Genomic DNA, 12148 nt, shown 5'->3' on the forward strand with positions numbered 1-12148 from the left:
CGAGACGACGAACAGCCGAAACCTAAATGTAATCCTAAACCTATTACCTGCGATGTACTCGTGGATATCGACGGCCATGCGACGATAGCTTTGGCTGATACCGGTGCGGACTATTCGGTCATAAGCGAAACTCTGGTGTCTGCGCTAAAGGAAGTGGTCACCCCCTGGACTGGCCTGCAAGTTCGTACAGCTGGGAACCACCTAATAAGCCCTGTCGGTAGGTGCACGGCGCGGATAAAAATACGCGGCTTCACATACGTTACCAGCTTCATTGTGCTCCCGGAGTGCTCGCGAGATTTAATTCTCGGCATGGATTTTCTGCGAACAAACGGGGCTGTTATTGATCTGCCGAACTCCAGAATTACCTTTTCGACAAAAAGAGCCATAGCGAGCCACATTGAAGACAAGCGCGATGGGGCGTTACGCGTTGTTGACGACGATGTCACTCTACCCGCCCGTGCTAGCTTGTTTGTTAATGTTAAAAGCGACGCATTCGAGGACTGTGAAGGCATCGCTGAAGCCAACATTCGCTTGCTTCTGGAGAAAGGCATATGTGTTGCAAGGGGATTCGTCAGCCTGCAGAATGGATGCACGCCAGTCCTGGTCACTAATTTTTCCAATGAGCGTCGAGATCTTACGAAGGGTACCACTATAGCGTTCATCGAGGAAGTCGCCGATGTCACGCCCGTAGGCGCGTCGAACAAAGCATCAATTGGTACACTCACAGCTGACCTGGGCATACCTGTGAAAATTAACCAAGACCTTTCGACAGCTCAACTGGAAGCCTTAGAACATCTGGTACAGGACTTCTCCGACTGCTTCGCCACGTCCTCCAAGGTGCGCCAGACTCCCATCACGAAGCATCGCATCGTCACCGATGAAACCGTAAGACCTATGCACCAGCAGCCCTACAGGGTGTCGCCCAAAGAGAGGGAGGCCATCAAGACCCAGGTCGAAGAGATGCTCCACGACGATGTTATTCAACCGTCTAAGAGTGCATGGGCCTCACCTGTAGTGCTTGTGAGGAAAAAGGACAACACGCTTCGCTTCTGCGTCGACTACCGCAAATTGAACAGTGTCACTAAACGCGATGTTTACCCACTTCCCCGAATTGACGATACGTTGGACCGTTTACGCGACGCTAAATTCTTCTCGTCCCTAGATCTAAAATCTGGCTATTGGCAGATCGAGGTTGATGAGAGAGACCGTGAGAAAACAGCTTTCGTAACTCCCGACGGCCTCTACGAATTTAAAGTCCTCCCATTCGGCCTGTGTTCTGCCCCGGCAATGTTCCAACGAATGATGGATACCGTGCTCGCAGGACTGAAGTGGCAAACATGTCTCGTTTACCTAGACGACGTGGTAGGGTTTTCTAGTTCTTTTGAAGAACATTTGACACGGTTAAAAAGCGTTCTGGAAGCGATCCGGTCTGCACGATTAACTATCAAGCCTGAAAAATGCCACCTTGGATTCCAGGAGCTAAAATTCCTTGGACACGTTGTGAGTGCTCAAGGAGTGCACCCGGATCTTCTTGGGCCTTTGCGCTTATTATAGGCGCTTTGTGGAAGGGTTCGCTGGGATTGCGGAACCACTCACTCGCCTTACGAAAAGTGACGTACCCTTTGTCTGGACTGAGGAACAGCAAGCAGCGTTCGATGAACTGCGTAGACGCCTGCAAACTGCCCCAGTCTTGTCGCACTTCAACGAGACTAGCGACACGGAAATCCGGACAGACGCCAGTAACGTTGGAATTGGTGCTATCCTGGTACAGTGGCAGCAGGGTACAGAGAAGGTTATAGCCTACGCAAGCCGCACACTATCCAAAGCTGAAAGCAACTATTCAGCTACAGAAAAAGAATGCCTGGCGGTGATATGGGCTATAACTAAATTCCGACCGTACCTTTACGGCAGGCCCTTCAAAGCCGTTAGCGACCACCATGCCTTGTGCTGGCTTGCTAACCTGAAGGACCCGTCCGGTAGACTCGCTCGATGGAGCTTGCGGCTACAGGAATACGACGTGACGGTTGTATACAAGTCGGGAAACAAGCATACGGATGCCGATTGTTTGTCCCGAGCACCGATTCCAACCGACGCACATGAAATGGAAGAGGATTTCCCGTTCGTAGGGGTCGTCCATGCAGCCGACATGGCCCATTACCAGCAGCAGGACGCGGATCTCAAGCTGCTCATCGAACACCTTCGTGGTGAAAACACCGCAGTACCACGATTATTTCTGCGATCTTTGCCTTCATATCTCCTGCGGGACAACGTGCTGTACAAAAGAAGCTACGACACCAATGAGAAATTTCTTGTGGTTGTGCCATCTGCTCTTCGAGGAGAAATTTTGCAAGCCTACCATGACGAGCCTTCCGCCGGACATTTGGGGGTTAGTCGCACATTCGCACGGATCCATGCAAGGTACTACTGGCCAAACCTGCTTCGGTCGGTACGCCAGTATGTGAGGACTTGCCGTGATTGCCAGCGCCGGAAGAAACCTCCCGTGAGGCCGGCAGGACTCCTTCACCCACTTGATCCTCCCGATGCACCGTTCCGGCAGGTTGGGATGGATTTACTTGGGCCTTTCCCATTATCGGCGTCGGGGAACAAGTGGATTATTGTTGCCACTGATTACCTGACGCGTTATGCCGAGACCAAGGCCCTTCCCAACGGCACCGCCTCGGAAGTCGCGAAATTCTTTCTTGAAGGCATTGTTCTGCGTCATGGAGCACCTACGATTGTTATCACCGACAGGGGCACTGCCTTTACAGCAACCTTCCTGCAGAATATCTTAACGTTAACACACAGCACTCATCGAAAATGCACCAGCTACCACCCCCAAACCAATGGCCTCACAGAACGACTTAACAGAACATTAGCGGACATGCTCTCCATGTACGTCGATCTGGAGCACAAGAACTGGGACGAAATTCTACCGTATGCCACATTCGCCTACAATACCGCCGTACAAGAAACCACTCGCAGTACACCATTTGAACTTGTTTACGGGCGCTCTGTGATGACAACCCTAGATGCAATGTTGCCGGTTGCACATGACGACACAACCAGCCCGGATGTGGAAGCATTTACGCAACGGGCCGAAGAAGCACGCCAGCTCGCACGTCTACGCATTCGAAGGCAACAAGTGGTCGACTCTGAAAGATACAATAAGGGCCGCCGTCACGTCGAGTATCGACCCGGTGACCTGGTGTGGGTCTGGACACCGATCCGCCGCCGAGGACTTTCAGAGAAGCTGCTTCGCAGATACTTCGGACCGTATCGTGTTATTCGCCGTCTGTCAGACGTTAATTACGAGGTTTTACCCGAAGGCACCACAGCACGTTCTTCCCGCCGAAGAACTGCCCCGGAAGTTGTGCATGTGGCGCGCATTAAGCCGCACTACACCCGCACGTGTGACCCCCAAGAATAACGCAGCACTACATGCCCGACTAGTACGCCGCCGACTCGCAATGGCATCGGGTCGATGCCAGCTTGGAGGGGGGGCAATGCCACGACTGTAAGGTTGATTCCGTTCTCAGTGGAATCCTGTTAGGGATTTTGATAATGCATCAAAGAAGAAGAAGAAGGTTTCGGGCCGCTTGGGGGCCAAGGGAGGAAGACGAGAAAGAAGTCGAAGCTTACTTGGACTGGCTTGCTGTCGGGCACAAGTTCGGCTTTTAGAATAAACTCTCTCTTTCCACCTGGTACAACCCTCAACGTGTGAGTTCACCGTTACAATATACATCAGGACAAAGGAGCACGGGAAGACAACGCCTTACACTGTGCACTGTCATAGGGAGACGCACTACGCGAAGGCCCGTAGAGGGGAGAGAACGAAACGGAACGTAACACTCGTGTTGCGTCTGGCGTCTCCTTGTGTTCTCAGAAATAAAGCACCGGAGTCGGGTGCGCGTCGTGCTATCCTGGGAATCCGGGCTTCTCGGCGCTTCCGTGGCCGTAAATTGCGGTTTTATGTGTTTCTTCTGGCGGCAGCTTTTCTCGTCTGTTTTCGTTTCTCGGTGCGCTGAAATTCTGCGAATCATCAGAGCTTACTGACAGTGCTCACTTCTACTCAATCTGTACTCACCTATATTTCTTTGTACGTGTTCTGCTGCAACATTTCATCGTATTTAACAATGTTTCTACTAATTTGGTCAATCATAAAAGGTGGTAAATGTCGTCGTTACACAGATATCATCGTTTCATTGCTTAAATATCATTGTTACAAATATCATCGTTACCGTTTCGTGCAGCGCAAATAAACTCCAACAGTGAGACAAGGATAGCCTTGAACAGGGAACCAAAGTTGCCAAATGTTTTAGCGCTCTCGAGCCCATCGTGTCACTCAACTCTCGTCAGCATGTGTTTCTTTCCGCGATTGTCATTGTTTGCATTTGATTTCAATATCGCGTAGAAAATTTCTTTCTTAGTGAGAATAAGTTTTCATCGGTCTTGCGAGGTCAAACCAAGCCTGGATGCACGCTGTAGGGAATAAATATAGCAGGACCCGATGTTCCGTCGAGCAGTATCGGCTACATCCAACCACCTCAGTTACGGTTAACGCAGCGTTGCATCATGCGAAGTGGTACAGCTGAAGGAATGTTGAATGATGCAATGTTGCGTCATCCTCGGAAGCTCTTCGCAGCACCTGCTAGGCAAGTAGTCCTTCGGAGTGACTGATTGGTGAGCACTCTTTTTGCGACTTCAAAATAACTCTTCTGACACCCTGTAGAGCATGAACACTGCCATTCCATGGCGATATTGAAGCCGAAAATCGCAAAGTGATCATTGTAGGATTAACGCGGTCTTGTGTTCTATTTGGTGTTTTCTTTTGCGTGGGAGGAGGATACGGAACAACTTTCCGAAGGAGGAGTTGTGACAAAAACAAGGAAAGACCGCTCACCACGCTTTATATAAAAGGCCCAAAATTCGAGGTATGCGCAGTATGCGGATACAGACCGTGGAGGTCAGTGAAAAGTTGTTGCTCTGACGATTGTTTGTAAGCCCAGCTATGGCTGCCTGGAACACGCAGTCAGCGGACGACGTAGTGATGGCGCAAGGTTTTAGTCTGCCAGAGAGTTTGAAGGAACACTATGATTACATCGGCACCAGCAAGGATTTTTGCCATGTGACCTATCGCTGCAGGTACTGCAAGAAAAACGTACGGGGAAAGAAGCTGCCATGTATACAGCGGGGCGTGATATAAGTTGCAATAATACATTATCTTTATGATAGACACAGAGAGACAGACAGACAGACAGACAGGCCAACATTGTCGCGTTCGATTAGCTAAAGAAAGACTAACTCCTTTAAAATTAGGTACACAGACGCTCCCGGCACTGTTCCGCACGCTGCGAACATTGCGGAGCCGTACCTCGCGCCGCCGCCGCCAGCCAGCAACATAAAAGATAAGCACAAAAACAAAAACCGGCTGGCGCGCGACAAGCCAAACAGGGAGGTCACGCAGCGAGAAAGGGACAGAGCAGGGGGGCTACGCGTCCTTATGTTTATTTCCGTTAAGAGCCCTGAGAAAACCCACACCGGTCTGACTTTAACCACTAATTTTTGTGTGCGTGTGTGTGTTGTTCCAGCTCGCCCGACACAAATTCTCTGCACCCGCGACGTGCCGACAGCGGAGTTGATTCCCGCATAGGTCAAACCGCCCGCGGCAGACGTGCCGCAACTTGGCGGGAAAGGCGCTCCCGAGTCGGCTCTCCCTTTCCCATCGCGACGTCTGGACCAAGTCGTGCCTGGGAAAAACGGCCTGCGGCAGACACGTAGCTAGTAACGCCTGGAGATGGCGCCGCTGAGTAGCCTTCCCTTTCCCTGTCGTGGTGACTCGGCTGACGCAATCGCTTCGCCTCCATTCGCCGGATTCAAAGTGCGGCCAGTGATAGTACCGATTGGAAGAATTCGAACTGCACGCGGCTGCAATGTAACCCTGGGGGTATAACACCAGCCGAAAGCAGTAATGGGGCTGTGCATCTCATGGGAGGCACTGAGTTGAGAAGTGCTATCGCCTAGGGAGCGATGGCATGTAGGCTTCCTACTATCGCCTTTGTCCGAGCCATTTAACGCTCTTGCAACCTTTGTATATATTGTATATAAATACAGCTTAAAATCACTGTCGGCTCGATTACTTCGTCGCTCTGCTCTGCGCCGTTTCGATAGCGGGGGTAGCGACCCCCACATAGAGGCCATACTCTCAGCAGGGGCTGCCGCAGTCTCCCGTCTTGCTGCGCAAGCAGGCTTGACTTGCTCGGCTACTCCTGCTCCTTCCTCGACCTAAGGTTAGACCCACTCCCTCGACCTCCATTCAGGTAATGCTGGACGGACAACCAATCCCCCGGGTCTCCCAGCTTCGCCTTCTCGGCATGCACCTCGAAGCCAACCGGAGCAGCACAGCCACTAGAAATCTCTTCCGCACTCACACCATCCAAACTATAGGCCTCATTAAACGTATCGCATCTAGGAGACATGGACTAACGGAATTAGAACGGCTGCGACTTGTGCAGTGCTTTTTGGTGAGCCGTTTTTGCTATTACCTACCGCACGCACAGCTCACCCCCTCTCAACGCACTTCCCTCGATGCCTTACTTCGAAGAGCCTATCGCTCCGTGCTGCTACTTCCCCCACATGCCCCTCCCAACGACTCCTTGCGCTTGGTATACATAATACCATAGATGAACTAATCGAAGCCCATCGCCTGGCCCAGCTCATGCGCCTTTCCCAGACCCCGACTGGTCGGCGAATCCTGGATAGAATTAGTGCCAACCCTCCGCTTCTACTAGATCCTCCAGCTCACATCCCCCGCCTTCTCCGTGCACATCTCCACATTAAGCCGATCCTGCGAAATATGCATCCAGCCTACCACCGCAGACGCCGTCTATCCCGAGTCCAAGCACACCTCTCCCGCTACCCTCCCTCTGAGCACACTCTCTACGTAGACGCAGCGGCCTACCCCACCCGCCCTGCCTTCGCACTCGCTGTAGTATGCGCTTCTACAACAATCCCTCAGGTCTCAGCTACAGTCGCCACCACCTCTTCGGTAACTGCGGAAAAGGCGGCCAATGCCATTGCCCTTACTCAATCACCTAGCCCCAAGATTATTTTATCTGACTCTCAAACTGCCATACGAAATTACACAACGGCCGTCATTTCCGCAGCTGCCCTTAAAATTCTTCTTAAGAATCCCCCTGCCCATCCCGTGATGCTGCTGTGGACTCCGGCCACACCGGCGTAGGTTGTAATGAGACGTCACACCAACACGCCCGAGCTTTGATATCCCGGGCTCCCGTTTCTTTTACGCCTACACACGGTATCCCATAAATGTCCCACGCGTATCTACTTACGTAGAGGGACATAAATCAACAATACCGCCTCCTCCGCAGGAACCTACCTCCCCGCACCATTCACTTACTCCGCCGGCAGCGCACATATGGCGGCTCTTACAGACCCACACTTCACCTCACCGCACTCTACTTGTGCACATCCACCCACATCAATTCGCCTCCCATCACTCCCCTCAAACGGCGCACTGGACACACTATTCTACTCCCTCTGTGAGTGTCCGCGTGTGAGTGTCCGCGTGTGTGTGTGTGTGTGTGTGTGTGTGCGTGCGTGCGTGCGTGCGTGCGTGCGTGTGCGTGCGTGCTCGTGCGTGCGTGTGTGTGTGTTTGTGTGTGTGTGTGTGTGTGTGTGTGTGTGTGTGTGTGTGTGTGTGTGTGTGTGTGTGTGTGTGTGTGTGTGTGTGTGTGTGTGTGTGTGTGTGTGTGTGTGGGTGCGTGTGGGGGGGGGGGGGGCGTGGAGCGGGTACCGATCGCCGTCGAGGGCAGTCCACCCAGTTGCTGCAGGTGCTTCGCAGCCATTACAGCACTGTACAACTGCTCTCCCGTGCGTTGTGAACTCGAAAACTAAGTTTACAGACGCGTTTTTGCAGGCGTGATAGCTTGCACGTACGTCGCGTTATTGGTGCGTTGGTTGCACAGTGGAAATATGCACCTCTTGCCTCGAGCAGCGCTGACGAAGCTGACAGCTATCGATTAAAAAGTGCGGAGGGGTCCTTATGGGCAAGCAACACGGTTACGAGACGTTGCAAGACGCAAACTTAAGCTAAAAACTCAACGTCTGGCGTAGGCGTTCATCATTAAAAACAGCCCCTTCACGCGGCCTTCCACAGCGCGAGCTTAAACTGGGCAGTAATTGCTTGCGAGGAGTGGTCGCCCCGCCAGTAACTAGCAGATGAAGGTAGGGGAAGAACAACCACAGAAATTCACCATCGTCGTCAGCGTCCTGATTACATGGTGGCATAAACCAGAAGGGGCACATCGGGTTGCCATTCGAAAGCAGAACACTCCTCCAGCGGCAAGATGACAGAGCTCTTCGACAGAATATGCGAGGCGAAACAAGGCGTCGCACCGGTTCAACTAGGCATTATGATGTCCGATTAACTACCCACAATCGTGCTTCGGTGTACTCGGATATCTGATTTCCAATGCAGGTGCAAATTACACCGCCGTGCCTCCACGGTGGCGTTTGTAGCGATTCTCCCCTCTGAGCGGTCGCGGTGCTGAATTCGAACTACCGCGCGCCACCTCTCTTGCCATCTTTGAACGCACGGCGGAAAGGCTGTGCGATGTGGTGGGGGGGTGGGGGGGGGGGGGGGGCAGAGGGTGCTTGGCACGTTTTCGTGCACGCTAGATAAGCGCAGCGGTGCTTTTTAGCGGGTGGAGTCGCCAGCCGGGATTGCCGCCAGACAGAAGAGACAAGCCACCACCAGCCACCTTCAAGGAACCCGCACGGCAGCAAGCGGTCGCCGGCCGTCCCGTCGTGCCGTAAGCCTCCGGACATTGAAGTGTTTTCGTGATGTGCTTTGGTGATTGTATTTTCTGTGCCCTTTATATTTCCTTTTCACTGCTTCAGTAAAGCCCCTTGTTCTTCTCAATGTTCTGTGCCGTTATGTTTTGACGAGACTGTTACCTGAACCCCTCGGTAGGCAGAATTACCTGCAGGCTATATGCTCACTTGTAAATGGACTGCACGAGACCATAGTCCTACCGAACCTGAGCAAAAATTTTCAAAACGGAAGCCTAATGAAGTCATATGGGCACACGTACATCAGCGAAATTATCGCTTGAATGTGCACAGCGGCATGGTGCGGGCAATTTCGATCACACAGACCATGTAGGCGATTTGACGCGAATCACGTGAATTAACTCCGACTGTTGAAATGAGCGGTTTGGCTCATGAAACGACTGCACAGGGCGACATGCGTCTGCGGAAACTGCTGAAGACCGGAAAATAGCGACTTCCGTGCGCGTAGTTCATGCATTGTTTAGCAGCCCCCACCGCCTCCACTAAAGCAACTTGAAGGGAGCAAGCGGAACGAAGCAGCTACGCATTCCAAGGCCGCGTATTTGTAAACAAAAATTACTGCGCCAATCCACACGTGCCATAGAAACAAAGTCATAGCTGCTGCACTTCCCGCCGGGAACTCACCCCCTCATTTTTTGTTTTTCACCGCGACCCCTCAACGAGCGACCGCCGAAAAACGCTAACAGCGCCAAACAGGCACATTTATAGGAGGGATGAGATTTTTACTGTCCTTGAGAGTTAAGCTGCACAGCGGCACCGCTAAATATTTGCGAATCGTACACAAACGCCCAGACACGAGTTCGTGATAGAACTTCTTTGCACTGCTGTACTCACGAGTGCATGTACTCACAAGTGCAATCACTCGAAAATACCTTATTCACGGGTATTGTACTCATGAGCACTAGGTACTCATGAGTACTGTATACTCCCGAGTAGTACTCATGAGTATTAAGTAGACCTCATGAGTAATGTACTCCTGGGTACTCATACTCATGAGTATTCAAATTCGTGAGTACTCATAATCATGAATACTGTACTCATGAGTACTGTACTCACGAGTAGCGGACTTACCCCTGTACTCACTCGTCATCGTACTCACTTTTAATATTGGTGTGTGCTCACCCATGATCATACTTACTCGTGAGTTTGAGTATAAATGAGTAAAAATAAGTGTACTCTTGAGTGAGTACGCCGACCTGTGTACCTTTTGCACTAAGCCCTTCCTCAGGCCGCTGGAACAATGGCACGCACAGTTCCATTACATTGATTTATTTCAATCATCTCGTTTCGGGTCCTTTGTCGGTGTACTTGTCCGATGACTCAATTCTTCTAAGACGTTGAACTTTTTAAGGCAGAAGGCTATAGCGCAAGACCCGGTTGAAGAGTTTTTCGCACTTGTAAGGAAGGCACGCCGCACAAGCAACATTCCATGCAATTTTGGCAGCGATATGAGTTCCGTGTCGTGTTCAAAATTGAAAATGCGTTTCCCAGCCATGTTTTCAGAAAAATACAGCCTCAGTTTCGAGGTGCAAAAATTACGCAACAAATTTAAGGGCAGCGTGCAAATCCCCTTTTACCTTTCTTTCCTCTCGGTGACTGAAATAACTGTACATATATCAGAATATTTCCAATTTTCTAGTCGCTTTTAAATGTTTTGTTAACAATGGTCCACTGTAGAAATAATGCAACTTTAAAGTAGTCGTTGGCAAAAAACATCATTGAGTTCTCCGGTAAGAATACATCTAATTTTTATTTTGCCTGTTAATAGTTTAAAACTACTTCAGGTCATTTTTGTTACATTTATTTGTAGAGAGCTGGCTCACTTTTGGTTTGGTCGACTTGCGTGCCATCAATTTTGAAACTGCCGTGTCCTCCGAGAAGGGGACAGGCTTGTTTATTGGTACAAAAAGATGTACGGCCGATCCGGAGCACAAAAACCGGACTGACCTGGTATATGCGGGATGTCTGATCATCCTAGGTACAAAGGAAATAATATTTTGTTCATTAAAAAAGGGCTCATGCCAAAACCAATGAAAACACATTTATCGCAAACTTCGAAATGCGGAGTTATTAAGTCATATGGACAAAGCTGGCGCGCCTCTCCAGATTCTTTGTCATTAAGTATATGGCAGCATGGCATCTTTTTGTGTGAATGGCGGCCTACAACCAAATTCACCGCTAAGAAACACTGGAAATACTCGAAAACAACGCTACGACAGGACTTTGAAAAAAGGTGGTTGATACCTGTTTCATGCAATCGATAAAAGGGAAATGCAATGTGCCTTCACAGTACCATTTAAATGTTTATTGTGCATCCACATGAACTTGCACATTGCTATTTATATTACGTCGTTATGTCACCGTTAGACGCCCCATCGTTAGACATTGGACTGCACGGGCCAGAATATTGGGATAATCCGACTGAAACTACAGCCCCGTGCGAACGAAACCTAACCGAACCCGAAACCGAAAGGGGTAGGTGGAGAGGGTGCCTCAATTCAACCACGTCCCGCGTACACGAAGACGTTGTCATCGAGGCGACAACTGTCGGCGCTCATTAGCGTCATCCTAAACTACTTCTTTTGCCTCTCCTTGGCGGCAGCACCATCCTAATGGAGAGGCAGTGGGGCAGGTATAACGCGCCTTCGTAGCTCTACTTCCGATGGAATTCATAGCGCAGTGTCCATAGCGCTGTGTACCCCCCGTTGTGGCGAGATCGCTCGTGGCTCGAATCCGGACGGAGCCGCCTCTGTGGAACTTTTTCTGGCGATGCCATTTCCGTTACGGATATGACACCGGTGAGATCTTGGTGTTCCCAGGCATAAAACACTTGTGTGTTAAAACAGAAAGACGAGCGCTGAAAGCAGATACCTTAAATGTATCGGGACACGGGAAAGCAGGGAACAATATGAAGGGAGAGTGATCGGTAACGACGTTCACCGTTGGTTCAACACCCGTTTAGTAGCTCTTGTTACCACTGGCACTGAATATCGCGACGGAGGAGTAGACTCTTATCACAGCCAGTTCAGTGCGTTTAACATCTTGTGCCATGGTCGTCGTTGCATCATCATTTATTGCAGCCTGTTTTTGATTCTCTAATGTTCCGTTTATCGCTTTCATGACGTCGAGTGGAAAATCATATCAAATGTTCCCTCCATTGCTTGCCGCAATAAACAGAAGCCAGTTGTCCGTCAACGCTCGTATGTATATTTTTGCCGCGCGGTCTTCGCGCTGTATCCGTATATTTTCATTTTCTACCAACTATCAAAATATGATA

At 50.6% G+C, this 12148-nt stretch overlaps 1 protein-coding gene across 1 annotated transcript; it reads left to right on the forward strand.

The window, feature by feature from the left end:
* The first annotated feature begins 309 nt into the window (after positions 1–309).
* Positions 310–8863, forward strand: LOC144148405 (uncharacterized). The gene is made up of 2 exons (XM_077679941.1): positions 310–1020; positions 8753–8863. Exons 1-2 carry the CDS (start codon positions 310–312, stop codon positions 8861–8863), a joined length of 822 nt encoding a protein of 273 aa, XP_077536067.1.
* Positions 8864–12148: the final 3285 nt, after the last annotated feature.

The sequence above is a fragment of the Haemaphysalis longicornis genome, unplaced genomic scaffold (genome assembly GCF_048455015.1).
Source record: "Haemaphysalis longicornis isolate Haplotype H1 unplaced genomic scaffold, Haemaphysalis longicornis Haplotype H1 scaffold_8, whole genome shotgun sequence".
In the NCBI taxonomy this organism is placed as follows: domain Eukaryota; kingdom Metazoa; phylum Arthropoda; class Arachnida; order Ixodida; family Ixodidae; genus Haemaphysalis; species Haemaphysalis longicornis.

Bases quoted from the DNA above. Each gene is read 5' to 3' on its own strand.
- LOC144148405 (XM_077679941.1), top strand. From the start codon at position 310: ATGGATTTTCTGCGAACAAACGGGGCTGTTATTGATCTGCCGAACTCC. The intron at 1,021-8,752 runs GTGAGGAAAAAG...GATTGCCGCCAG, and splicing joins GGGCCTCACCTGTAGTGCTT to ACAGAAGAGACAAGCCACCA.